The sequence below is a fragment of the Siniperca chuatsi genome, linkage group LG16 (genome assembly GCF_020085105.1).
Source record: "Siniperca chuatsi isolate FFG_IHB_CAS linkage group LG16, ASM2008510v1, whole genome shotgun sequence".
Lineage (NCBI taxonomy): Eukaryota > Metazoa > Chordata > Actinopteri > Centrarchiformes > Sinipercidae > Siniperca > Siniperca chuatsi.
The window spans coordinates 25,789,525-25,817,483 of record NC_058057.1 but is presented as its reverse complement, the minus strand read 5'-3'; the positions used below and the strand labels follow the sequence as shown (position 1 = coordinate 25,817,483).

The 27,959-nt window shown below is 38.0% G+C and overlaps 2 protein-coding genes across 4 annotated transcripts; one reads left to right on the top strand and one right to left on the bottom strand.

The window, feature by feature from the left end:
• Positions 1 to 15: 15 nt before the first annotated feature.
• pax1b (paired box 1b) lies at positions 16 to 27,959 on the top strand. 2 transcript variants are annotated; one of them, XM_044169229.1, is made up of 10 exons: positions 16 to 143; positions 1,884 to 2,147; positions 3,817 to 3,931; positions 16,234 to 16,337; positions 17,642 to 17,743; positions 17,923 to 18,064; positions 19,527 to 20,108; positions 22,358 to 22,482; positions 24,347 to 24,575; positions 26,859 to 27,959. In XM_044169229.1, exons 5-10 carry the CDS (start codon positions 17,660 to 17,662, stop codon positions 26,927 to 26,929), a joined length of 1,233 nt encoding a protein of 410 aa, XP_044025164.1. In that variant the 5' UTR covers positions 16 to 143; positions 1,884 to 2,147; positions 3,817 to 3,931; positions 16,234 to 16,337; positions 17,642 to 17,659; the 3' UTR covers positions 26,930 to 27,959. The 2 variants fall into 2 exon arrangements, with proteins under 2 accessions (XP_044025164.1, XP_044025165.1); XM_044169230.1 differs by lacking the exon at positions 1,884 to 2,147 and having other exon boundaries at positions 61 to 143.
• Positions 7,713 to 13,109, bottom strand: nkx2.2b (NK2 homeobox 2b). 2 transcript variants are annotated; one of them, XM_044169232.1, is made up of 2 exons: positions 10,559 to 13,109; positions 7,713 to 9,856 (listed from the first exon to the last, which is right to left on the bottom strand). In XM_044169232.1, exons 1-2 carry the CDS (start codon positions 10,785 to 10,787, stop codon positions 9,309 to 9,311), a joined length of 777 nt encoding a protein of 258 aa, XP_044025167.1. In that variant the 5' UTR covers positions 10,788 to 13,109; the 3' UTR covers positions 7,713 to 9,308. The 2 variants fall into 2 exon arrangements, with proteins under 2 accessions (XP_044025167.1, XP_044025166.1); XM_044169231.1 differs by having other exon boundaries at positions 10,541 to 13,103.

Genomic DNA, 27,959 nt, shown 5'->3' with positions numbered 1-27,959 from the left:
GTTGTTGTTTTTTAGGTACACCTAACTAAAACTAATGCAGTCTAATACAACAGTCAGTAACTCCTGTTCAGTTTCAGTTGCAACTGTTTCAGAGACGTGTTGATTCATATCATCAGTTTGGAGGCTGCAGTTTGTGTGTTTTGGTGAGAAATGTTAAATGTATCTATGTTTATATATATATTAATATGTAAATATGTTTACGTGGAAAACTCCACAACGTACAGAGCCCCCGAATCTCAAAGGATGATTTTTTTTGTGTATAAAGCAGTTAAAACTAGCTAACTGTATATAAAACAGTTAAAACTAGCTAACTGTGTATAAAGCAGTTAAAACTAGCTAACTGTATATAAAACAGTTAAAACTAGCTAACTGTGTATAAAGCAGTTAAAACTAGCTAACTGTATATAAAGCAGTTAAAACTAGCTAACTGTATATAAAACAGTTAAAACTAGCTAACTGTATATAAAGCAGTTAAAACTAGCTAACTGTATATAAAGCAGTTAAAACTAGCTAACTGTATATAAAACAGTTAAAACCAGCTAACTGTATATAAAGTAGTTAAAACTAGCTAACTGTGTATAAAGCAGTTAAAACTAGCTAACTGTATATAAAGCAGTTAAAACTAGCTAACTGTATATAAAACAGTTAAAACTAGCTAACTGTATATAAAACAGTTAAAACTAGCTAACTGTATATAAAACAGTTAAAACTAGCTAACTGTATATAAAGCAGTTAAAACTAGCTAACTGTGTATAAACAGTTAAAACTAGCTAACTGTATATAAAACAGTTAAAACCAGCTAACTGTATATAAAGTAGTTAAAACTAGCTAACTGTGTATAAAACAGTTAAAACTAGCTAACTGTATATAAAACAGTTAAAACTAGCTAACTGTATATAAAGTAGTTAAAACTAGCTAACTGTGTATAAAACAGTTAAAACTAGCTAACTGTATATAAAACAGTTAAAACTAGCTAACTGTATATAAAACAGTTAAAACTAGCTAACTGTATATAAAGCAGTTAAAACTAGCTAACTGTGTATAAACAGTTAAAACTAGCTAACTGTATATAAAGCAGTTAAAACTAGCTAACTGTATATAAAGCAGTTAAAACTAGCTAACTGTGTATAAACAGTTAAAACTAGCTAACTGTACAGTAGTTAAAACTAGCTAACTGTGTATAAAGCAGTTAAAACTAGCTAACTGTATATACAGTAGTTAAAACTAGCTAACTGTGTATAAAGCAGCTAAAACGAGCTCCACCTCGAGCAGCTGCAACAGTAAAATGCTGCTCTAACATTGATGCCGATTTTCTGCAAAACAGGTACTTTCACTGTTGATACTTTAAGTAAATTGACCTTTTAGCGTAATACTGTTTTACTTACATAGAATTTTAAATGCACGACTTTTACTTGTGATGGAGTATTTTTACATTTCGGTATTAGGACTTTTACTTCTTCCACCACTGCATATTCACCAAGAAAACAAACGAACAAAAGCACACATATTCAAACCGGCGTAACTCATGGACATGCAGGAACACAAAACCAACAAAATACAACAAACTATAAACAACATATATGAAATAAACAATGTGTTATGCATAAAATTGATGTATGACACAGGATAAAAGAACTACAGGTATAAAATAAATTATTGCCAACTTGTGCGCATGTTATTATGTTGTTATGAGTTATTATCTTGTACTAACATGAAATAATGCGCAGTCTCCATAACAGGGTGCCTTTAAGATGAATATATTTTTCTGCTTAAACCAAAGTCAAATGTCACCAACGTGCTCCTGATGATAGGAATTGAAGTTTAATTTCATCTTTTTGCTTCCTGTGATATTTTTCTGCATTGATTTGGTTTTGTAAATCAAGGTTACATCGCCCTCACACATTTCAGCCTGTACCGGGAGGGAAGAAAGGCTCCATCTTGACCCGGTTAGACTATGTAGGAAAAGGTCAGAGGTCACGTGTCCAGAAGTGGTCTTCAGAAATCATTCAGTGTGTCAGTGCGCAGGTCGAGGGAGGTCAAGGAACCATCTCTGCACCACTTGGCAGTTAAAGCCACACTGAGAAGGATGGAAAAAGCTTGTGCGTGCACTCTCTGCTGGCTGTAGAGCTCCAGAGCGCCATCATGAGGTTCGTCTGTGTTTCTGTTTCTTCTAAATTAATCCAAAGAAATGTCAACATCTACTGAACAAACATGTATTAATGTTTCCAGCAGTGGAATGTAACTAAGTACATTTACTGAAGCGCTGTGCTTAAGTACAAATTTGAGGTACTTGTACTTTACTTGAGTATTTACGTTTTATACCCCGATCAGCTGTTTTTCTGAGCTCATGAAAAGTTGACTTTTCTTACAGACCATGATGCATTGCTGCAGATTAAACTACCCAACAGTATATAAAGTAGCTAAAATGAGCTCAACATTAAACATCTGCAGCAGCAAAATGCAACACACACATTAATGCAGCAGGAATATGAATCCAGAAACATCAGATATAATAAAACACTGACAGGAGCGTCTTACTGCACAGTGAGGACTTTTACTTTGATACTTTAAGTAGATTTCGCTGATAATACTTACCTACATGACTTGTAGTGGAGTATTTTCACAGTGTGGTATCAGTACTTTTACCTAAGTAACGGATATGACTACTTCTTCCACCACTGAATGGTTCTAGTATCATTTTAATTTCTTGAATACCATTTTTGACATGGTTTTATGTTGGGGGTTTTTTGTGATTTTGTTCCGCGCTCTCTCCTCTTCCTCCTCTGAAACCACAAAACAAACTCAGTCCATCTCCGCTCAGAAGTGTGTTTTGCTTATTGTTACTTCACTTGGATGTTTGAGCTTCACACTGGGCTGCATGATGTTTGTGCAGAGCTTGCTTTCACATTGATCTGCAGAGGAAAGTTTCTCTGTGCTCACCTTAAATCTCAGTTTAACACGTGTGCATACCATATCAGACACAGATTATTATTTGAAGCGGAGTGTTTTTACATGCTTTAAAACATGTCTGAAGGGAGGTTTTAATGTCAGTATGCCTCACTGGTTCAGAAGCGGCTCCATGACTGTTGGAGCCAATAGATCCTTTTCACAGCAGACATTTTGAATCAGAATCAGAATCAGAAATACTTTATTGATCCCCGAAGGGAAACTCTTTGTTACAGCAGCTCGCCTTTACGTCAGTGCACGCAGGAGAAAGTACTAGCAAAAAAATATAATAAAATACACTATAAAAACTATAAAAACAGGTCAGAAAATAAATTAAGTACCAGGTGGGTATAAGTATAAAATAAAATAAGTGTGAAGTACCAAGTGGGTTTACCGGTATAATAATGCAATGTAATAATATAAGTAATAAGTAGTATTGCAACAGTAGTAATGGAGGTATGAATAATAAATAGGAAAAAGCTAAATATTGCACATGAGTATTACACGGATATTGCACAATTATTCAAGTATAGCAGAGATGTTAATGATCAATGTCCAGTTTAGTGACCTAGGGTCATACAGACTGACCCTTAGAGGGAGGAGTTAAAGAGTCTGATGAATGGCCGGGACCCTGAATCTGAAGCAGCTACATGGAATTCAGCCATCATTCATTTTATCATTTCAACCTGTGTTTTTCTTACTGTGACTTGTCAAAATGTCTTCTGTGAATAAACCTGGGTGACTGCGTGAGGTTAGTATCGTATCTGGGCATTTCCACTCCAGGCCAGTAGGGGGTGATAAATGGTTATTGTGCTGGCTCAGACTATGACATAATATTAATGCACCTGTGCTTTTTTTCCCTTTTTTTAGATGGAGGGAAGTTCTTACATTTCAAACATGATTTCCAGATAGAGATCGTCCATGAGGTGCAACAAGTCAAACTTCACGTCCTCTGCATCTCACACTGTGAAATCATCTGCTTCAGGTTGGTGTTTGTCTACAGAAGGCTTCTGAAATTACCACCAAGCCAGCAGGACTGCTTGTTTCCAATTTATATTCACTACAATGAATCACACCTGACTGCGTAAGAATAAGTGTGGACATATTCTATATTTTGAATTCATCTGCTAACAGGTGTGTGTGTGAATCACAGCCTGATGGATCTTCTTCCTCTGAGCCACAGAGCTCCACTGTCGTCCAGAAACTATTAAAACACATCAGCGAGCCGCTCTGCTGCACTGGGTGACATGTTCCTTCATCACCATGAACACACACACTGTAGTTTATTCTGACTCAGACCCACACACACCGTCCTGCTGCCCCAAACACTCACTAGACCACCGAATGGGGAATCATCCGCCGCTGAAAATAGTCCCCAACAAATGCACCATTTCCTCCTGTCTGAGTGACGTTTGATAAGAACTACAGTGAGCAGCTGTTTTAAGAAATTACTGAGCCTTTTTTTAAAATGAAACTATATATTTGTGAGGTGTTTTTAAAGATTTACATCTTCAGTAGGAACCAATGGGCTTGGAGCTGAGAGCCACAGACAGGAAGTCAATTCAATTTTATTTATATAGCACCAGTTCATATCAGAAGTTATCTCATTGCACGTCAGAAAGTGTTGCAAGTCTAAATGTTTGCGTTTAATAATGTTTTATGTTATGTGAGGAAAATCATGACTGCAGTTTCCAGTCTGAGTCTGTCCACAGACACATTTTAAAATCTGCTGAGAGAGAAAAAAACCTGCTGAACAAAGAACAGCCTGATTATTATTAAAACAATAATTATTCTGTGTAACAGAAATCAAAATAGACTTTCTCCCATTTTGTGTGTCTATCTTTGTGAGGACCAATTTGAGTTTTTAGACCTTGGGAGTGAGGACATTTTGGCCAGTCCTCACTTTGGGACAGACCTTGTTTTTAGGGTGAAGATTTGAATAAGTTTTAGGTTCAGTTAAGGCTAAAGGTTTAGGTTATGCATTTAGCTGTGATGGTTAAGGGTCAGGGGATATGCTAATGAGTCCTCACAAGTATACAAGTACAAGTAAGTGTGTGTGTGTGTGTGTGTGTGTGTGCGCGCGCTGGCAAAAGCATGTTTTGATCAAGCTTTTGCTGCCACCTGCTGACTGCATGATGAACAGCAAGTATGATGTCGGCTGCAAGTTTTTTAATTATGAGTTCAAAATTTAAAAAAACTGCGTATAAATAGACCTAAACTACACCAATCTTTAATAAATAAATAATTAAACAGAGATAGGCCTGGAAGGGACAATAAAATATATAAATAATATACAAAATCACAATAGAGACGGAGTCGAAAAATAGAAACAAACAAATATATGATGAAACTTCTGTATTTACACTAAAGTATGAGAGATGAGACAGAGATAGACATGAATAAAGAAATGTGAAACGAGACAAGAAATTAGCTTAAGGAACTATAAAGTAATTTACTGTAGCATAGAATAAAACAGATTATAGAGGAAAATAATGTAAAATAAAATCAGAGAGGAGAGAAAATCACAGAGAAATCGTTTCACATATGCAGAAAGAACGAGTTTATTGAATGAAGAAGCTCTTTAAAGGACCATACCAGTGTTTCTTGAAGGTTTTAGCCAATTTACTATAAATCACATAATATACAAATACTGCTGATTAAATCCTACAAAATAACTTCTGCATACTTTAGTTTTTACTGGAGCACTTGTCCGATGGTTTCCTTGTTTATCTCAATTTTTTACTGCAGTGCTCTTTATTTTTAAATGTGTTTTATTCTTTTTTTTTAATCTGTTACATTTTATTCCTTATATTGAGTTACCTTTCAGGTATGATCTCGTGTGAGTGCTACACAGCTGTTCGCAGCAGGGCTGATCACTGTAATATCTATTTACACCTAAGTGTACTCTCATTCTGTTCGCCTTCCCTTGTATATAAAACGTATATGTAACTAACGGTTTCACCACTTCCATGTGAAAATCAATATAAGAATATGAATCCTCCTGCTGCAAACATAATGTTTTATTGTTATTAAAATTAAACTACATTCATCTGGTAATGCAGGTTAAATCTGGTGTTTTTCTATGTTTTTCTTTTTGTCAACAAATCCCATGAAAAGACCAAAACCAACAACATGCCGGTCCGTCTCTCAGTACTTTCTGACTTCCTGTCTGTGGCTCTCAGCTCCAAGCTCATTGGTTCCTACTGGAGATGTAAATCTTCAATAACACCTCACAAATATATTTTGAAATAATAAAATAGTTTTTTGAAAGGCTCAGTCACTGCTCAGCTGCTCGCTGTAATTTGCTCAGACAAACAGGAGGAAATGGTGCATCTGTTGGGGACTATTTTCAGCGGCGGATTAATCCACATTCGGTGCTGTAGTGAGTGTTTGGGGCAGCAGGACGGTGTGTGTGGGACTGAGTCAGAATAAACCACAGTGTGTGTGTTCGTGGTGATGAAGGAACATGTCACCCAGTGCAGCAGTGCGGCTCGCTGATGTGTTTTAATAGTTTCTGGACGATGGAGGAAGAAGATCCATCAGGCTGTGATTCACACACACGCACACACACACACACACACACACACACACACTTGTTTGTAGATACATTCATTGTTAGTTCTGGAAAAATATAGAACATCATCAGACCGATTGTTTATTTCAGAAAGCAACATGTACGTGTTGAGTGTGAAACAAGCCAAACTCCAAAGCTTGGATCTGCTTTTCTTCTTCTTCTCCTCTTTTATAGCAGCAGGTGACACATTATAACTGTCTCAAAGCCCCCGTGACATCATCCCTCTGAGATGAGCTGACCTCTGACACCTCTGAATACAGAGACCCCCCCCCCCCAACACACACACACACACACACACACACAGAGGGAGGTCTTTCTTTCCTTTGTCACAACACAGTATATGGCTGGTTGTCTTGCGGTGAATGAAGTCGTCTGCTGCAGTAAAGATGTTTTAATCCTGTCAGACGTTTAAATAGAAAACAAAAATATTCAGTCTAAAGATAATAAACACTTAAGGACACAGAGCTGAAATAACTGCATCACATCCGATGCTGTAAACGTTGATTCAACTCTTATTATGAAGGACATTTTTCAATATTGTAGGATTTTTAAGCATCAAATGGTCGCTGAAGCTCATAATCACCAGTGAACATAATCCCTTAAAACTCATGTTAAACTTTTCATAATTTCATAAAGATTAAGGTGAAATAATCATGTGATAAGCAACTTTAAAAGGGACAGTTCAACATTTTCGTGCCGAGAGTTAGATGAGAATATTGATATAAATCTCATGTTTGTTCAATGAAAATGAAGCTGGAGCCAGTTAGCTTAGCTTAGCACAAAGACTGGAAACAGGGGGAAACAGCTAGCCTGGTTCTTTCCAAAAGTAACAAAAGCCACCTGCTAGCACCTTGAAAGCTCAGGTGTGTTTCTACCGGAAGAACTTTCCCAGGGGACCAAGAACCTTTAGAGGAACTGGAACGACTGCGGGAACCGGGGACTAAATTTAGTTCCAGGGAGCAAAAAGGTTCCTGCTCTTGGGGAAGTGCTTTCCAAAGAGTTTGCAGGGTGAGTGTTGCTGAGTGGTCAAACTCAAGTTGCACTGCTTCATTCATAAAACAAGGAAGTTCTTAGGACGAGGGTCGGAGATTTCTTGTTTGATGTCGGCTTCCTGACTCGAAAACTTTATTTACCAATTGTTTCATGGCGGTTTTTGTTCTAAAGCAGAAATGAATAACCATCAAACACTCTGGAGGTTTCAGTCTCCTTTTCCTCCTCTTCATTTATTCATTACATCCAACTCAAACACCTGAATCAGGCAACAGGAAATACAAAGAACAACACATGATAGTGCTGCTTCCTCGTGTGCCTTAAATGCTGCTGCTGATCCTCAGTTTGCTCTGATGTTTATGATTCAGAAGTAGAAAATAAATAAAGGTCACTATAAAATCACTACAGCCCTGACAAAGACATGTTAAGGTCCTAGAAATACACTTACATTACATTCAAACAAATCTGCAAATGTACCAAACTCCATTCACTTTTCGAATAGTTTTAGGAATCTTATGAAAACATTGTTGGAATATTAAAACAAATTCAGCTATAGTTTAGTATAACAAAGTTATTCCTAAAATATTACTTCTAATGACTTCCCATCCCTTTATTAGACCTGTAGCTTTGACCCATTTATTTTTCATTCATAGCAAAATATTAAACAAATCATTTAGCTGTCCAAATTCACCAGAAACTCCCCACAGGAAACCGTGAAGTGCTCAATATATAGACCCCTCTATACAATAGAAATGCACCGTTTCTGCAGGAATAATACAGACATGTCATATGAACATGACAGGAAATGTAATCCCAGTTTAGGAGCCAAGCTCTCCACAACTTCAATCAATTTATCACGAATTCTGACTTTAAAGTTTGTAGTGTACATCATAGGTTGGATAATGAATAGCTCTTTTATTATGATTCAAATTCTGCAGCACTTTGAAGTTGGTGATGACAGGATAATACTTGCATGAAATAAATGATAAATGTTTTTTGATTTAAAAAAAAAAAGAAGATAATATCTCTGTAAAGAATAATATTAATATTCCTGTCAGAGCGATCAGATTCAATACAGGCTGAAATCAAATCACTCTCACCTGCTCCACCTTTTATTCACCGTCATAAATATCCAGTTTATTACAAAACAACTCACCGGTCAACATTATAAATAGATTTATGAAACACACGGAAACATTTTCTCGCGATAAAAGTGACACTTTTTGCAGAAAAAACACAACGAAAACAACAACAACAACAAAACAACAAAACCTTTGTTTTATGATCAGTTCGACTTCAGTCTTTTTCATTCACGTATTTAACAAGAAGCTGGGTAGTTTTAGACGTTTGCGAGTCTGAATGGGGGGAAAGTTGTTCTCAGTGATGGGGATACAAAGGAAAATCAAGCTGTACGAGACAGAAAAGAGTCATTTTTAAGGGGGCTTCGCCATTACAGTAAATGCCCTAAAAACTGGTGATTTGAACTTGATGAAAGGCTGAAAACGGAATCAGAAACCGACAGGAAATTAGTCTTAAGTTTAAAACAAACTTGTGCTTCAACTTTAAGATTTTAATTTTCTCATGTGACATGTTTTTTATTGTGCCTTGTTTCGAGACACTCATCCTTTCTGGGAAAATGCCCTACTATTTTTTCTGATATTTACCACACTCCATTCAAAAAAGAGCCAATTCTGCGAAGAAAACCAATCATTTTAAGGCCGAACACGATCGAGCTTATGACATGGACGTCTTAGTGTTTTAGGAAGTGTATCCTTCAGGGAAAGTTTGGACCCGGGCCTCACCACCTCCAGTGGTACATGTGCGCCAGCTGCTGCACTCCCGGGTGCTGCTGCCGCAGCCCGGGGTGCTCCGGGCCGTAGGCGGGGTGCAGCAGCGGGGAGTAGGCACACAGAGGCAGGCTCAGACCGGACCTGAGCGTCGCCTCCAGGTCCTGCGCTGTGATTCGGTCGCAAGGCTTCCCGTCCCGCACCAGGACCGGGATGGCGACCCGGCTGGCCGGGAACAGCTGCAGCGCCTCCAGGCTGTGCTCGACCCGGGCCCGCTTCATCTTGTAGCGGTGGTTCTGGAACCAGATCTTCACCTGGTTTGGGGTGAGGCGGATCAGCCCGGCCAAGTGCTCCCTCTCCGGGGCGGACAGGTAGCGCTGCTGTCGGAAGCGGCGCTCCAGCTCGAAGGTCTGCGCCTTGGAGAACAGCACCCGGCGCTTACTGCCGCGGCTCTTCTGCGCCGCGCTGCTCGCCGGGACCCGCTCCGCGTCCGGGGATTCGTCCGTGGAGAGCTCGGGAGATTTGGGCTCGGTACGGGCCTCCAAGGAAAGACCGTGTACTGCAGGGAGAAAAGGCAAGTAATCGGATTACTTTCAGTACTCTGACTACTCCGCAGAAACAGACTGGAACTTAGAGAAACTTCCACAAGTTATTTCTTTAAAACAACAAACAAGACTGAAGTGATTCCTCTGCTTTCCAACAGAAACATATGAACGTTTCCATTTTTGAAGCTAATTCCAGCTCAGTATGTTTTTATTGCGTTTCATACTGTTTCTATTTCTGCTCTGGAAACGAGCCCCGTGTTGAACTCCCTTCACAAAAATGCGATTTTTATTGGACAAAAACTAAACGCCAACAACAATGTTGAGCTGTCTGCCAGAGTTCAACAGTCAACGTTAATAACGAGGCAATTGTTTGATTATTGATAAAATAAAAATCTGAAGGATGAAAAAGGAGGAGACTCCAGTTACGCGCGGATGTGTGGGACTGCCCGGACAGAAATGAGGATTCAACGATGATCTAATGTCACTTTTATAATTTTAGTAGTAAAAGTGAAGAATGATTTATTAAATATTTGAAGTAGGTATCGATTTTTGAGCAGATTAATGCCATTTAGTACTGATTTGGTAATTGCGCACGAGCGGGAGTGTCAGACGACTGGTATATGAATATAAATCATATGATATAGACCTAAATATACAGTAACATTCAAATTTGTATTTATAAAAACGAGTCTCCTCACATGAGAAGTGCCGGTTACCGGATACGCGGCTCCACCTCCCGTAGCTTCCGCAGCCACGCTCGCACAAACTCCGGTCGCTAAATCCCAGTTTCTGCGCGTTTTCCGGCCCTGAAACCTCCGCGGAGGCCTCCTCGGTGTCGTCCTCCTCGGTCTCCTCGGTCCCGGAGCCGCATCTCCCGGTCGGGTTTGGGAGATCCAGGATGTCCCGCACGGAGAAGCCAGTTTTTGTGTTGGTGCCAAACGACATGACGCGGGGGGAAGGAGAGGCGGAAGGACGGAAAGATAAAGTTCCAGGTTCGTGTCCGCGATGCTTCAGCCGCTGCAGCCCGTTAAAGAGGAGCGGACAGCGGAGGGTTTGGGTCCATGAATGCCGTTAAACGGAACGGGAGCCCGGAGCTGCGCGGGCCGACCGGAGAGGATTTAACAGCATGACAAATACATGAGGGAAGACATTAAGAGAGTGTGTGTCCTCCGTCCTTTTTAACGCCTCACACACACACACACACACACACACACACACACAGAGGCCGTTAAAAGGGACGGAGGCGGGTCCCGAGGGTCAAGTGGTTGAGGGTGTGAGTCCCGGGAGCCGTCAGAGAGATGCTGGAGCTTCAGGGTGGAGCTGAAGGTTTAATGATGGAGGATTAGAGAGAAAGAAGCGACTCGTTTAGAGTCACTGATCCGCTTCCTGTTTACCGAAGAACAAAAGTCTCCGAAATGTCTGAAACTCCCGAAAAAACTGGAAAAACCCACGATGACTAAAGACGGATTGTTACTATGTGATGTTAGATTTAACACAAAACTGAAAAAAAAACCGATTTAGGCTATATTTATTTGCACAGTGTTTTAATAAAAGCACAATCAAAAAGTAAAATTTACACAAAAAGTGACAAAAATATATATAAATACAGTAAAATTAAAACTAACAAATAAGATAACATGAGAGTAAGTTAAACAAACAGTTTCCCTAATTTACAGGACCATGCCTGGGAGTTTACTCAACTATACTTTCCTTTTACTTTCTGATGTCTTTGCAATAGTTCTACACAGGCTGCTGGAGGAAGACAATACTGGAGAGGAAATGCTGAAGCCTCTATATGTATTATGTTGTTTGCTTTACAAACGGAGTCAAGTCCCCTTTAAAACCCCCAAATTCACATTACATAAGTTCACGGCCTCGGTGTCTTCTGCAGCCCTGTGTATTTCCCTTCTTAGAAAATGTGTGCAAATAAAATTTCACAAGATTAAAAATATCCATGAGCATCCAATCACTGTGCATACAAAACTGCCTTGAGAAATCACTACATTTAAGATGATAATCACACCAAAAGTGTTTCAGTGTTTGTTGTGAGGATTAACTCGAGCAGCAGATGAAGAGTCAAAGTGTTTACACACCAGCTGATGGACTCACTGACACACACACATCTTCTTTATTGTCCCACGAGCGAAATCATTTTTGCCCCTAATTAACGCTGCGCTTCATTACTCATTTAGTTCTTATTAATCGGTGTAATATCGGCCTTTTTCACAGAAGAGGAGCACAGTCAATAATAAACGGAATGATGGCTGAGTTCCATTTAGCTGCTTCAGTTTCAGGGTGCTGGCTCGCTGTCATGGCATACTGGGACACTCTGAATGGAACAGAGCCATGTTAATGCTGTTAGTAACACCTGTGCTCTTCCTACTCTGACGAGTCAAGATACCTGCTGCGAAGAAGGCCTGTCCTTGTACTTGTTTAGCATTTGAATGCTCTTACTGTTGTTTCCCTCTCAATTATGACTCCTTCCATTCAAAGAAACGCTGACATTTTGGGAAATCTTCCCACAGAGTCAGATAAGAAGCACATCAGTTGGGTCCAAAACATATTTAACTAAACCACATAGTATCTTTTTTTTAGGAGACAAAGGTTCAGGATTCGTTTAGCGTAGCTTAGCGCAAAGACGGGAGGCGGAGGGAAACTGCTAGCTTCATCAAAGGAGAAAAGTTTCATCAACTTCAAAGCGGTCTGATTTACATGTTGTATCGTGTTCCTACATGTTAATTATCGACTAAACGGTTAGGCTAACACAGATAGATGGCTCAATAATGAAAGTAATTGTTAGTGTTTGCAACCTTAATGTTAGACAGTGGTGTCTAATTGTAGTCTGGACTAAAGTGTCGGCCCGTCACTTCAGTCCAGGCTGAAATATCTCAACAACAATCGGAAGGATCAAGATGAAATTAGTTTCAGGATGAACTGTAATAACTTTAATGATCCTCTGACTTTTCCTCTAGCGCCATCGTCAGGTCAGAATTTCAATTTGTCCCACGCTGGTTTATGCCCAAACACCTGCAAAGCTGATGCCACTCCCATCAGCCTCAGCTGTACGTTGTGTTTAGTGCTGATTAGCAAATGTTAGCATGCTAACATGCTAAAGCTGTGCTAGCATTTAGCTCAAAGCACCGCTGTGCCTAAGTACAGCCCCGCAGAGCCTCGCGTGTTTGTGTTTCAGCCATGATGTGCGTGTTTTATGAATGTGCATGGTTTGTACACATCAGATGTGCTGACGTCAGCTGTAAGCTTGGATACACAGCAAAAAAACCTACGAGATATTTATTCTGTTATCAAGCCCTTATTTTCTTAAAACATACCAGAAATGTATGAAAGTCAACTTGTGTCAAGACATTTTCTGTTTCTTGGTTCTAGTGCACTGATCTGCCTCATTCTGTCTTGTTTTGTTGGACTGGCCCTAAACAACTCAAACTGCTCTGGGAAGGAGCGGGAAGATGTTAACCCTAACCCATATTTTAAGAAAAAATAAGGCTTGAACGCTAAATATGAGAGTAAATGACTCGATAAGTGTAGGAAATATATCAAGAACATTTCCTGACCAGACTTCTTTTGGATTTTTCTTGTTTTTTGGGACATTTTACAGCAGGGTTTGTATTTTGGTTTCCACTTTGCTGTGTGTGTGTGTGATATGTGTGACAATGAGTTGAGTTCTAAGTGTGTGTGTGTGTGTGTGTGTGTGTGTGTGTGTGTGTGTGTGTGTGTGTGTGTGTGTTCCTGCTGGGTGGTCGAACTCTGCAAACAAACACATGGCGAGCCGACGGCCACAAAGACCGCACAGCCTCCACATTTATCCCATTTATTCCTCCTGAACACTTTATAATGGCCTGACGGACACACACACACACACACACACACACACACACACACACACTGCTGCTGGGAATACATGTGAGGCTGCTGGGAGTTGTCATGGTATTCAGACTGCTGCCTTCAATAGACTGTTTTCTATATTCATGACCACACACACACACACACACACACACACACACACACACACACACACACACACACACATAAAGCAGTTCCCCTTTCCAGCGGTCAGGAAGCGCTGAGTTGATTTATCCTAAATTAATATAATAAAATAAAAAAAAATAATTCTTAAATAAAAAAATCAAACTGAGGTTCACATTAGAAAATTTCAAAATGTAATAAAGTACATTAAAATATATATAAGACAGAATAAAATAAAGAATATAAAACCAAAAAGTAAAATTGTAAATAACAAAAATCTAAAATAAGAAAATAAATAAAATACAAAGTAGAAAAGAAATAATATGCAAACAATATAAAAACTAGAAAACAATAAAAATAAAAATAACCCAGGTTCAGTTGTAGCCTCAAATAAACTGAATAATAATGCAAATAACATGAAAATAAAAAATCTAATTTAATGAAAATAAGAAAAAAAATTAAAATAATAAATTACTAAAAATAAAAAACAACAAATATAAAATAAACCAAAAAAAAAAGCTTTATTTATGGGACTCAGGTCCATTTGTAACCTCATAATAAACAAATCAGTTATGTTTATTATGTTATAGATCATAAAATTACAGCCTCCAAAAAGATTTAAACACTTTAGAAACTTGTTTCCTCTTAAGTGACTGATTACAAGTCTTAGTTACACTCACTTTATCACCTTTTTATCTGACATTGTAGAGGAAAAACACCTTAACTGCAACTTTAAACAACGTGTCCACCTGCCTGACCCTCTAACCCTGAGCTCAGACTGCCCCCTGCTGTCACCCCGAGGAACTGCAGATTCTCAGCCAAGTCAGTTCAGTTTTCATAACATCTAACCTGAAAACCTTTAAAGGAATCTTAGAAAGAAGTTACGAGAAAGAAATAAAGGTAAATGCACAGACAAAAGAAAATCTGACCAGAAATCAGATGTGTTTTGTTGGAGTTTTACAATCCTGAACTTTCCCTGCATGAATTAGAAGCTATGTGTTATTCATCTAATTTTGTAGTATTGAGTAGTTATGTCTTGATTCTTCATTTATTTTGAAAAGGTTTGCAGGAAGTTGCATGTGCAAAAATCATAAATAATAACTCTTATTAAAATTATCTTTTCTCCTCTGTTAAAATTTATTTTATTGCTCATGTATTCTCTAATAATTTCCTAAACATTTATCGAAAGTTTCCCAAAACTAGAACTACATGTAGCGTAATTTGGAACTAATTCTAGGAAATAGAGAAACAGTTCTGAGACTTTAGTTAGTTGAGTTGAGTTTAAAAGCATTTGTTGGTTTCCCCGAGGAATGTCCTTAAATGTACTGATCCATTTCTTCCCAAGAAAATATTTATCCATCATTTATTTATTTTTGGAAACTTTATTCTTAACACCTGGAATTAAAACCAAATTACACGTTTCTTTGTAGGAAACTCACTTGGAAATGATTTGGAATTTACAGACCTAAAATAACGTTTTAAAATTATATTTCCACCACATTTAAAAGTTTGTTAAAAGACAGCTGAGCTTTCCCTCATCTGAAAAAACTGTGATGCAGGAAGTTGTCCAAAAGGAGGCGCCATTGCATTAAAAACAAGCCAAGATGCCTTCAAACAAGAAGTCAGTGTGGGAATATTTACTTAAAGTTGATTCTAAAAGCAACCAGATTCCTAAATTTCTACTTTTACATATTTTTTTGTAACAATATAATGATGCAGCATATGTCAGATGATAAACATTGTATTTAGAATTAAATAGAAACAAATTTAAAAAAAGTCCACACTAATTACATTAATGTTACGGATAACGGGGCCATCACTTGTGAACAGAAACATTATTGTGGGAACGTAAAGCAGTTTTGAGGTGAACTTTTCCTTTAACTCTGTCCCAACACATTAAAAGTGCTGCTCCTCCAACAATGACCTTAAAGAGGTCAGAACTGATGAGGCGTTCAGGTGCTCCTCTGCAGCTCGTACAAGTTTGAAGTGTCAGTTAGCAGTAACCTGGGACAAACTCAACGATACCTGTGTTTATGATGGATAACTGGTGTATGTTAAAGGTGAATAATGTATCAAATAAACACCAGTAAAATGTCAACAACAAAAAAAACCCATTTACTATGTACTGTATGTTTATGGGCTCAATTGAAAGTCACTTAGATTTAAATGTAGAGGCTGAGGTTTGTAAACCTGTGCTGATGTGTAGAAAAGATAAAAAACTGAGAATGTGTTAGGCCTACTGTGAACAAAATGTGTGCACTAATTATATGAACTGTGAGGTTACAAAGACTCTACGAAAAAAGGAAACAAATTCATACTTATAGTAAAATGTGTAACTTCAGCTTCACACACAGTGTGTGCTGTGTGAACAATTACCACCAAAAGTGTCTGTTGTTTCCTTTCATCCCAGTTCACAGATCGCCGTGCAGTTTCACCTCCAGATGTTATGGTTTCCATCACCTGGATAAACTGTCGGTCTGATCATCCATTCATCAGGTCTCAGCTGTCAACTTGGCGAGTCTACAACCTTACCACTTTTAGCAAACTATTGTAGCTGTTTATTTATTTCCTTCAGCTCACTATTTCAGCTGTTTCATCATTACTTTTATCTAACTATTTTAAACTGTAAATCTATTAATTTTAGCTAAATATAACTGTTTATCTATTGCTCTTATCTAACTATTTAAACTGTTTAACCATTACTTTTAGTTAATTATAACAGTTTATCTATTGCTCTTATCTAACTATTTAAACTGTTTACCCATTACTTTTAGTTAATTATAACTGTTTATCTATTGCTCTTAGCTAACTATTTAAACTGTTTCATCCATTACTTTTAGCTAACTATTTTAACTGGAAATCTATTAATTTTAGCTAACTATTTTAGCTGTTTATCCATTAGTTTTATCGAACTATTTAAACTGTTTAACCATTACTTTTAGTTAATTATAACTGTTTATCTATTGCTCTTAGCTAACTATTTAAACTGTTTAACAATTACTTTTAGTTAATTATAACTGTTTATCTATTGCTCTTAGCTAACTATTTAAACTGTTTCATCCATTACTTTTAGCTAACTATTTTAACTGTCTTTAATCTATTGCTAACTTATTTTAGCTATCACTCACTTTTAACTATTTAAACTGTTTAACAATTACTTTTAGTTAATTATAACTGTTTATCTACAGCTCTTAGCTAACTATTTAAACTGTTTACCCATTACTTTTAGTTAATTATAACAGTTTATCTATTGCTCTTAGCTATTTAAACTGTTTAACAATTACTTTTAGTTAATTATAACTGTTTATCTATTGCTCTTAGCTAACTATTTAAACTGTTTCATCCATTACTTTTAGCTAACTATTTTAACTGGAAATCTATTAATTTTAGCTAACTATTTTAGCTGTTTATCATCACTTTTAACTATTTAAACTGTTTACCCATTACTTTTAGTTAATTATAACAGTTTATCTACAGCTCTTAGCTAACTATTTAAACTGTTTACCCATTACTTTTAGTTAATTATAACTATTTAAACTCTTTACCTATTAGCTAGCCTACTTTTAGCTATTTCAACTGTTAATTTGAGTTTATTGTTACAGCTGTTTACCCATTTCTTTTAGCTCAGCTGTTTATTTTAGCTAACACTTTCAACAGTTTATCCATTACTTTCAGTTAACTATTTGAACCATTTATCCATTTATACCTGTATCCACTTCTAGTTTACGCATTGCCTCCTGTCAGCAAGTGTTCAGGTGTTACAGCTGGCTTAATGTGAGGATTTCTTTCACATTTTAATTTCTACTTTTTAAAAAAAGAGCTATTCCAGTCTCTCCATGTACTCCTCAAGCAACTGGAGACGTACAGACGGGGGTCCACCAGTCCACCCCAGTGTGGGAATCACTGCTGTGAACAATCAGGTGAGCTACTTGTGTTTTCCACATTTAGGGAAAGAAATGCAGCATTAGGGTTTCATCAGCCTGTTATGACACGTTCAGTGTAAACACGAATGAGCAGCTTTAAAGTCACCAAAGTGCCCTTCAGGAGTCCTTGTTTTTCTGGGTGCTGACGCCAAATGATCCTCCTGCTGTGCAAACAGGAAATGATGACAAAGACTTCCACTTGGAGGAGGAGGAGGAGGAGGAGGAGGAGGAGGAGGAAGAGCTTGTTCAGATCACTGCAGGCTTTAGTTGGAGCGTTGGATGGTGGAGCGGTGAGACGCTGTGGACGGCAGCTGATGGGTGAGATGACAAAAACTAAACTTTTACACAGAGCAGCTGGAGGTGACAGACAGAGAGAGAGAGAAGGAGGTTTACTCTCCATTTTGGATGTTTTCTTATGTAAAAGTTGCTTTGTTGGTGATGGCTTGTTTGGAAATGTAAGGTGTGTTGAAACTGCAGCTGCTGCCACAGCAACTTCTTTAAGTTTATTATTTCTTCAAATTAAAGAATGAATGTCTTTCAGTACATCAGCTTCTCGGAGCGAAGACTGGGCCTACATGTTGGTTCTGTTGGTTTCTGATACAAAGGCAGATTTAGTGAATGGAATTTAATGGGAAATTGTGTCCTCCCAGACCAGACTTTAATCTCCCTAATCTGGGAAAAGTTCTTCACTTGCATGGTTGATTTTAAGTTAGATTTTTTTTTTTTCTATTTACATTAGAAAGTCAGATAAATGCAGGAAACAAGTTAGAACAAACTGAAAATTGTGCGTGCAGTTAACTCCGATAATGTTTTTGTTAAAATTTAAATTAAGAACTTCGGATTAATAAAAACAAAGAGGAAATGCTGCTTCCTGATGATTGACACTTTAGAAGAAGTGGGCTCAGATGCTGAACTCTCAGCTGTGCTGGGTTCAGGACACAGGAAGATTTAAAAGTATCATGAAAACGCAAACTTTCACCAAGTCCTTTAAATGCCTAAACTGAATAAAAATGAGAGATCATTTCTGCGGAGTCTGGACATTTTTCCTGACCTTTTGTCATTATTAAATTATTAAAATTAAAAATACAACACTGTAACCTGCAGTCTGACAGGTCTTTGAGTAAGACTGGATATGATGATATGACTTATTCAGGTTTTCTGATTGTTTGTAAACACAGCAGCCCAATGCTTTCAGTGATAATCAGATGAGAAACACAAAAAATGCAAACTTTCTCCCCGTCAGTGGAACAAACCTGAAACTGAAATGAATTAGCCCTTTTAATGATAATTATCTGCCTGGTTGCTGTTGCACATAATAAATTAACACAATCAAAGTTTTATTAGCATTATTAGAATTAAACGAATTTGTGGACACAAGTCCTATTTATTAAAGTGCTGCAGGCTGTTTTTAATAGGCTAATTTAACCACGTGGCACAAACCGAAAACTTTGTTATTCTCGCTTGGTGCTATTTAACAAGACACAGCAATAACCAGCTAACATTTACTGACACAAATCCTTGACCTCATAGCTCCAGATATTTTCATTCAACCTTTTTATTTACCTCAATTTAACTTCTTATACTAGCTGATTTTAAATTTGTTTATTTAACAGCTAATTCTTCTCCTTCTCCCTCTAAATTACTTTTTATTATACATATATATATATATAGATATATATATATCCTACTATTATTTATGGAGTGTTTCCGATGGGGCTGGGATCATTGACCCACTAAAGTCAAACCCGGTAATGAGGCTGCTTCTGTCCCGTGTGTGCAGAGCAGAGCTACGGGGAGGTGAACCAGCTCGGCGGGGTGTTCGTTAACGGCCGGCCGCTCCCGAACGCGGTGCGGCTGCGGATCGTGGAGCTGGCGCAGCTCGGGATGCGGCCCTGCGACATCAGCCGCCAGCTGCTGGTCTCCCACGGCTGCGTGTCCAAGATCCTGACCCGCTACAACGACACCGGCTCCATCCTGCCCGGAGCCATCGGCGGCAGCAAGCCCCGGGTCACCACCCCCGCCGTGGTCAAGAGCATCCGGGACTACAAGCAAGACGACCCGGGCATCTTCGCCTGGGAGATCCGGGACCGGCTTCTGTCGGACGGGGTGTGCGACAAGTACAACGTGCCGTCTGTGAGCTCCATCAGCCGGATTCTCAGGAATAAAATCGGGACTCTTTCGCAGCCGTATGAGAGCAGCAAACCGGGCCCGGCTCAGCTCCACTACGGACACGTGTACCCGTACTCCTCCTACACCGGGCCCGCAGTGGCCCCCGGGACCGGCAGCGGCCCCGCCGGACACCACGGCCTGCCGCGGAGCTGGCACGACATCGTGGGCATCCGAGCCTTCGTGGACCCGGCAGGTCGGTGGAGACTCTTTAAAACACTAAAAACCTCATTTCCTTTGCAAACCGAACCGTTCCCGCTGCACAGAGCCGCGTTTACACAGGAAATGAGGTTTTAAGTGTTTTAAAGTTTTACATATTTTTAAAGTTTTATATATATATTTTTTTTTAAATAAAGTTAGGTTATGTTTGTTTTATTAATTTAATTTGTCCACATAAAACGAGATGGTAAAGATGGAGCCAGCGGTGATTAAAATAAAACTGAACTAATTTAAAAGCAAAAAAAAAAAAAACACAAAAACAAAAACAAACAAACATTATTCTGTTTTATAGAAATGTTACAAGTGAGTTTTGACATAAATGGGCTACCATAAAGTAAATAATATTACAAGCTGATACTGATGAGAAGATGAAAAAACTGATTTTGCATATTGAGTATTTTATTCCTGCAGTTATTGTTGAATGTATTGTGTTTATTTATTTATTGCTGGTGTAAACGTAGCCAATCGAAACTGACTGACTTAGACTCCAAAATGTCCAAGAAGCTTTAGTTTTTAATTACAGAAAAATTGCAAGAAACAAAGGCTACCATATACAAATATAAAATGTCTGCCCCAAAACATTAATTTGCTTCTGCACACACTGTCTCAGCAGAATCACACACTAGATAATAAAACATTATTAGCCTATTTGTGATCTCATTTCTTTGATTTTACATTTATTTTTTATTTCCTCTTCATTGTGACATTTTAATGCCTTTTTTTTTTTGGGCATTTTTACCTCTGTGTTTGAAATGAATCTGCCTCACCCATAATCCCATAATATAATTATAATGTGAGTTTTAGACCCAGATTTTAGACGTTTCTTTGAACTCTTTGTATGCAAAAAAAAATCTTATTTTGTAAAGTAGCATAACTAGTGACTGTCAGATCAATGTAGTGAAGTAAAAAGTGCAATATTTCCCTCTGAGATGTAGCGAAGTAGAAGTGAGAACACAGTGCAAGTACCTCATATGTTACTGAAGGACAGTACCTGTAAATGTGCTCACCTTCCACCTCTGCAGCTGCAGTTTCTGTGGCCTTTAGAGTAAAAGTGGCACTGAATGCATTCAAAGGTTTTTGGTTTGAGAACTTGCTGGTGAGGCCATAGTAAAAATTAAAAGCAGGTTAACGACGTGTAAAATATCCTGAAAAAGCCCAAATTTATCTTCACAGTTCCAGTTCTTGGAAATCAGTTGCTCATCAGTCGGCCCAACAAAACTTTATTTTAGGAAAAAAAAACATGTTCAAGTGCTGCACAGGACAGCTGGGATTTTCAACTTGATGTAATAATGAAGCCTAAACTCTCATTTCTCAGTATTTACACTGGTTACCTGTCAGCTTTCATACTGATTTTAATTCTTTTTTTAATTTCTTTTTATTTCACTTTTATTTATACAGCGCCAAATCATAACAGAAGTTATCTCATTGCACTTTTCCTATAGAGCAGGTCCAGACCGCACTCTTTATAATATTATTTACAGAGACCCAACAGTTTAAAGTCTTAGTTTTTCTGCCCCTTTGATCTATTTGATCAGTTTTATTACATTTTCTCCTGTTTTACTGTTTACATTTACCGTCTTATGATCATCTTGTCTGTCCTCCGTAAAGCAGGATTGCACTTGTCTGTATGAAAGGTGCTGTACGATAAAGTTTGACTGAATGATGTCCTACAAAATGTCGTTTCTAACTCTGAAGGTGTTTTCTATGATGACATTTTAAAGCAGCATCAGTTTTGCTGAAAGTCAGATCAGCAGAATCCATCAACAACTGCTGAAACAGAAAAGTTCAGCCACTCCTCACTGAGTGAAAAGCTTCCAAGGTGATCGAGGAGATTATGGAGGAAATAAAAAAAACAAAAAACATGTTTTTATAATGAAACTGTGTTCGGAGCTGCAGAGAAAAGATCCAGCTTTAGCAAAACATTTAGTTTTGTGTCTGACAAGAAAATCTGGCAAAAAGCGAGAAATTTCTTATTATTTTCTGTTTCTTTCATGAGAAGTTTCTCCAGTAAAACATTTTCTTCTTCTCTGTTTACTGTTTATTTATTTATTTTTTGAAAAAGTTGACTTGTAATTCATTAGTCCCTTTAAAAAAAAAGAAGATATTTGAAGACTGAATATGGTTTCACTTCACTTTGGCTTAAATTGGACTGATCTTTTAAGGTGGACTGTTAAATCATTAATTGTTAAATTTGTGTTAATTCAGTATTTAACATTTTCTTTTCAGCACTGTCCGGATCTGACGGACACGCAGCCAAGATGGAGGACTGGACCAGCATGAGACCGTTTCCCTCTGCAGTCAGTGGAGTGGAGAAAACCACCACCGAGCCAGACCTCAAATACCTGCAGCAGGCAAATACACATTAAGTCTTATATAGTCAGAGGATTTCTTTACTCATTTGTGTTTCCAGTTTTAGAAAAGAATTAATTAATGCTGCAGAAACTTAATCATTTCTATTTTTGATATTTAATTTGAAAACTAATAACAGAAAAATGAATAAATCAATGAACAGGTCAAATTAAAGAGGGATTTCTAAATAAATAGCTACAAATTGATTATTAAATTGGTAAATAATAATACAGTTAGTGAAAGAGAAAGCTACAGCTGAATTAATACGCAAATATGTTTTTAGAAAGGAAATTATATGCAGGATTTTTATTCCACTCGTTGATTCACCAGCTGGTGTTTTTCCATTTGCCTGCTCTGTTTTCATTTCGTGGCACGCTGAGGCGTCCACGTGTAATGTGACCAGAGCTCTGATTGGCTGTCATGGAGGCCCACTTCCTGTTTTCCAGCTTGTTTAGGAGTAAACTACAAACAGCTGCAGACTGTCAGCAGATACATGATACAACAAACGGAGTGGACATTATTCTTCTGATATCGGACCGCCATCAATTTATTAATAACTAAAATAAAGTGCCAGTTTAACCCATGGTTGCTATGGTTACCTGCAGTTTAATACACCTTGAGCTCAGACAGTATTTTCAGTAGCCATGGTATAATTTGTGAGGATCCTTTCCTAACTCTGTGTGTTTGTGTTCTTGTACATCTATGTTTGTGAGGACCAATTTGTGTTTTGCACCTTGAAAGTGACGATTTTTAGAAAGTGGGGACATTTTTGGAAATGAGAGCAATTTTGCAAAGTGAATATATTTATAGGACATTTTGGAACATTTCTGAAAAATGCACATTTTTGTTAAGTAAGGACAATTATGGAAATTAAGGACATTTTGCGTATTAGGACATTATTGGAAATGTGGACATTTTTGGAAAGCGAGTACAATTTTGTAAAGTGAGGACATTTTTAGGGATTCAAAGACGTTTTTAGGAAAGTGAAGAAATATTTGGATTTAAGAACACTTTTGGAAACAAGGACGATTTTGGAAAGTGAGGACATATTTAGAAATGGGAAATTTCTTGGGATTTGAAGACATTTTTAGACAATTTTGGAAAGCGACAATACTTTTGGAAAATGAGGATATTTGTGAAAAGTGAGGACATTTTTGGGATTTAAGAACGTTTTCGGAAAGTGGAATCAAAGTGAGCATGATTTGAGGGTTAAGACTTGGTTTTGGGGTCTCTGTTGAAATAAGGTTCATCTTAAGGTTAAAATTAGGGTCTGGGAAATGTATCAATGATGGTCCTCACAAGTGAAGGTTTGCAAACGTGTGTGTGTTTAAATAGAAAACTGCATTGTACAAGTGAGGACATTTGTGGAAACTAAGGATGATTTTGTAGCGTGAGGACGTTTTTGGATTCGTGGACATTTTGGGAAAAGTGAGGCTATTTTGGTAAGTAAGGACATCTGGGGGTAAAGACTTGGTTTTAGGGTTAATGTTATGGTTCAAGTTAAGGTTAGAATTACGCTCCAGGAAATGTATTATGTCAGTGATGGTCCTCACAAGTTGAGATGTGCAAATATGTTTGTTGCTGTTGGTTCAGCGCGACATCTCAATCTGGCTGGATTTCCATAGAAGTTGCTGACATTCATGATCCCCAGAGGATGAATCCTGACGATTTTGGTGACCCCCCCTGACCTTTCATCCAGGGCAACCAAGGTCAAAGTCAGGCTTTTAAAATATACTAGCAGCGAATTTTGAAAAACCTCGTCACTGAATGTAATCCTGGGTTCTTGAGTGAGTGGTTTTAAACAGAAACACGCCGTCTTCATTCACACGCGTTTCTTCACTGATTTTCTTTCTTTCGTGTCCTCAGTCTTCGTCCAGTCTGCCTGGTTATGTCTCAGCTTGTGCGTATTCTCCACCGAACCAGTACGGCGTGTACGGAGGTCCAGCAGCCAACTACATGAGCACTGGCCACCACTGGCAGCCCCAGTCCTCCAGTCTCGCTGCCAGTTTGACTCAGGCTCATCCCGGCCCTGCAGCACCACCGGAGGCTGCTGATTTGCACACTGCAACATCTTTCAAACTTCCACAAAGAGACGGTGAGACTGACCTAAAGACTACGTTAAAACTGATTTTGTGTAGCAGATCTGATCCAGATGTTTTGTTTCCATAATGATAACCTGATAGACTCTGTTTCGGTGAAAATCAATGGCATCTTTTTGACACCGTAAATACAGAGATTATAGACTCAAGCTGGTCTTCGCCCCCAAATTTACATGTTTTCTTCCAGCCTGCTGCTGACATTCACAGTTGTATTTCAGTCGTTTGGAGGATGCACGCTCAAGGGGAAGTTGACTTTGTGGCCTGACTGAAAGTTACAAATCTTAGAAACTGTCATCTAAAAAGCCGCAGTACTTCCATCCCGCGTTTGAAGCTATAAAACACATCTGAGGGGCTTTATTTTCTGCTAAATGCTGCGTTTCTCTACTCAACAACCACTAACATTTGTGTTTTTAAAGAACAGCGTTGGTTTTATTGAGATTAAAATGGTCCCAAATTACACAGAAGAAATAGCTTCTGGTTTTGATTTTAAAAAATGTACATTTTGTCTTTAGTTTGTACTTTGCGCAAACATAAAATACAGATGATATAATAAACCATATCTGCTGTGTAAACTGTGTTTTTAGTAATAAAAAAAGCTGAGTTCTGGTTAATTTAGTTAACGAGAGCAGTAGAAAATTCACCTGCATACACAGATTCAACATGTCATACTAACTTAACATGATTTATGTTTTTTTACCTAAAGGTTTGTATCTTCAGTCATCTAAATGATTACATTTCAGTTTTTACTGACAGAAAAAAAACTCACGTAGGCCTCTGAACAGCAACCAGCCGTCCAAGATAATGATCGCAAATCTGATCTTCAAGCCTCATTACAGCTGCTCATAAACACCCAGCAGGCAGAACCAGTTCTTCATAAAGTTTAACAGACAGGCAGCCATCAAGTTCAACAGGTTGACATTTAAATGGTGAATAATTGAATTTGCCTCACCTGAACAAAATCTAATAATTCACTGCGTCTGTGCTCCTAACAGTGATTGTTTTATCCCCCGTGATATCCCTGTAGGATTTGGGACTCTGGTAGTGAATTTGTAATAAACTAATCACACATTAAGTGTTTCTTTTTTAATCTCATATGATGTCACAATAATACACTCGTTTCCTACTGCACTTCACTGTTAATTTAAATGGACTAATAATGAAAAGAAACACACAACATTGACAGTTTTTTGGTTTAATAATATGATCTTGCAGCCATTTAGCCCAGTTCACACATGAACACCAACAAAAGTGACTGCCCAAATGTTCTTAAATAATCAGGTCTAAATTTTAATTTCTTTATAATTATGACCTGGCTGGAACAACAGTTTTTTTTTTTTTACTTTAAGTTGGGGTTAAAGGATAAGTCAGGTGATGTTCATGAATCTTTTTCTTATTGTCAACAGTCCCACACACACCGTCCTGCTGCCCCAAACACTCACTACAGCACCACATGTGGATTCATCCGCCGCTGAAAATAGTCCCCAACAGATGCACTATTTCCTCCTGTTTGTTTGATAAAAACTACAGCGAGCAGCTGTTTTAGGGAATTACTGAGCCTTTTTAAGCATGAAACTATATATTTGTGAGCCGTTTTTAAAGATTTACGTCTTCAGTAGGAACCAATGGGCTCGGAGCTGAGAGCCGCAGACAGGGTATGGAAGTATTGAGAGACTAACACATTGTTGGTTTTGGACTTTTCATGGGATCATTGTTTATTTTAATTAGAAATATCACCAGCCTTATCCTTTAAGGTTAGAGTAGCTTATTGTAGTAAGATTTTGGTCGTGGTTTTGCTCTCTTTTCTGTAAAATAAAAAATAAAAAAACGGTCTGATTGAGTCCAAACAGTCTGCTTCTTGTCAGACTGAGGAGAAACACGACATTTCATTCAAATAAGTGCACATTTCCTGTGAGATGACGCTGATTTGACTGCTTCATCATGTTCACATCATGGATTATCAGTTAACAGCTCAGTTGTTGGAAAGAGAATTGTTTCCCCATTGATGAAAATTTATTCTAGTCATTTACTGATATTTATTTTTCTTGTGAATATTTAGGGCGACATATTGTATTCTGTAAAAATGATGGTTGTAATGTTGTTAATAATATGTGGTGTTTGTAGTGATAGTCGCATGAATAATTGATCCACTGTAGATAAAGAAACCACAAACACGAGCTGTGTGTCGTGTTTCATTTAGATGAAATAAATCATAATGTGGACATGAGAGTGATGATCCTGCTGAGGGATAAATGATTTTATTTCTGTTGTTTTCTCTGCAGAGGACAGGAAACCTCAGAGTCCTCCGTACAAACATCATCACACCGCTCACAGATTGTCTTCAGGCTCGTGACGACACTGAGGAAACACAAAAAGAGATGATGAGACTTTATTTCTGAGGAGAGTCGTGACAAAGTGATTTTTTACTGCTCCAGACCAGACCAGAAGACCGGAAGGACAAATGTCCTCTGACTGTAACAACTCATCTATGATCAACTGCTTTCAGGACTTTATTTAGAGATTTATTACAGTTCCCAGGATGAGCAGCATACAGACATGCAGTGAAGGAAAAATACACCAAGTGCACCCAGAAATGTAAAGTAAAAGTAAACAACAAAACGGAGTCTGTTTTATTTCCCTTTTCACCCCGAACAGAAATAATGTGTATCAGCTAACACAGTCTTAAAGGTATAATTCAACATTTTCAAGAGTTAGATGAGAAGATTGATACCACTCTCATGTCTGTCTGTTTCAGCTAGCAGCCGCTTAGCTTAGCATAAAGACTGGAAACAAGGGGAAACAGCTAGCCTTGCTCTGTCCAAAGGCATCAAAATCCACCTGCCAGCACCTTTAAAGCTCACTAACTAACACATGTTTTCGAGGTGTGTGTCGGGCACAGTGTCTTCCTAGAGTCTTTGCTGTTTGCGTGGCAACTGCTCAGATCCAAGAAACAGTCCAGCACATAACCGCTCGTAAAACAGCAAATTGTTGTTTTTATACTTCAGTTTTTGTATGGATTAAGCAAACGAGATATAACGTGTTCATTAGTGAGCTTTAGAGGAGCTGAGAGCCAGATTTTGTTGATGATGATGATGATCTTTTTCCCCGTTTCCAGTCTTTATGCTAAACTAAGCTAACTGATACTCACCACTCTCATGTTAGTTTGATATACAATCTTCTCATCTAACTCTCTGCCAAAAGGCGAATAAGCATATTTCCCAATCTGTCGAACTATTCGCTTTAATCTCCATCTTTTTCCATATTTTTGTCATGAAAGGGAACGTTTAAATTGGAGTTGTATCGTCTTGTAAAATATATTGGTAAAGCTACAAATATATTTTTCTATAAATGTGCTTAATAAAGACATGCAATAGAAAAATGTA

Bases quoted from the DNA above. Each gene is read 5' to 3' on its own strand.
- pax1b (XM_044169229.1), top strand. From the start codon at position 17,660: ATGTACTCCTCAAGCAACTGGAGACGTACAGACGGGGGTCCACCAGTC. The intron at 20,109-22,357 runs GTCGGTGGAGAC...TTTTCTTTTCAG, and splicing joins AGCCTTCGTGGACCCGGCAG to CACTGTCCGGATCTGACGGA. The intron at 24,576-26,858 runs GTGAGACTGACC...TTTTCTCTGCAG, and splicing joins CAAACTTCCACAAAGAGACG to AGGACAGGAAACCTCAGAGT.
- nkx2.2b (XM_044169231.1), bottom strand. From the start codon at position 10,787: ATGTCGTTTGGCACCAACACAAAAACTGGCTTCTCCGTGCGGGACATC. The intron at 9,857-10,540 runs GTGAGGAGACTC...TTCTCCCTGCAG, and splicing joins CGGTAACCGGCACTTCTCAT to TACACGGTCTTTCCTTGGAG.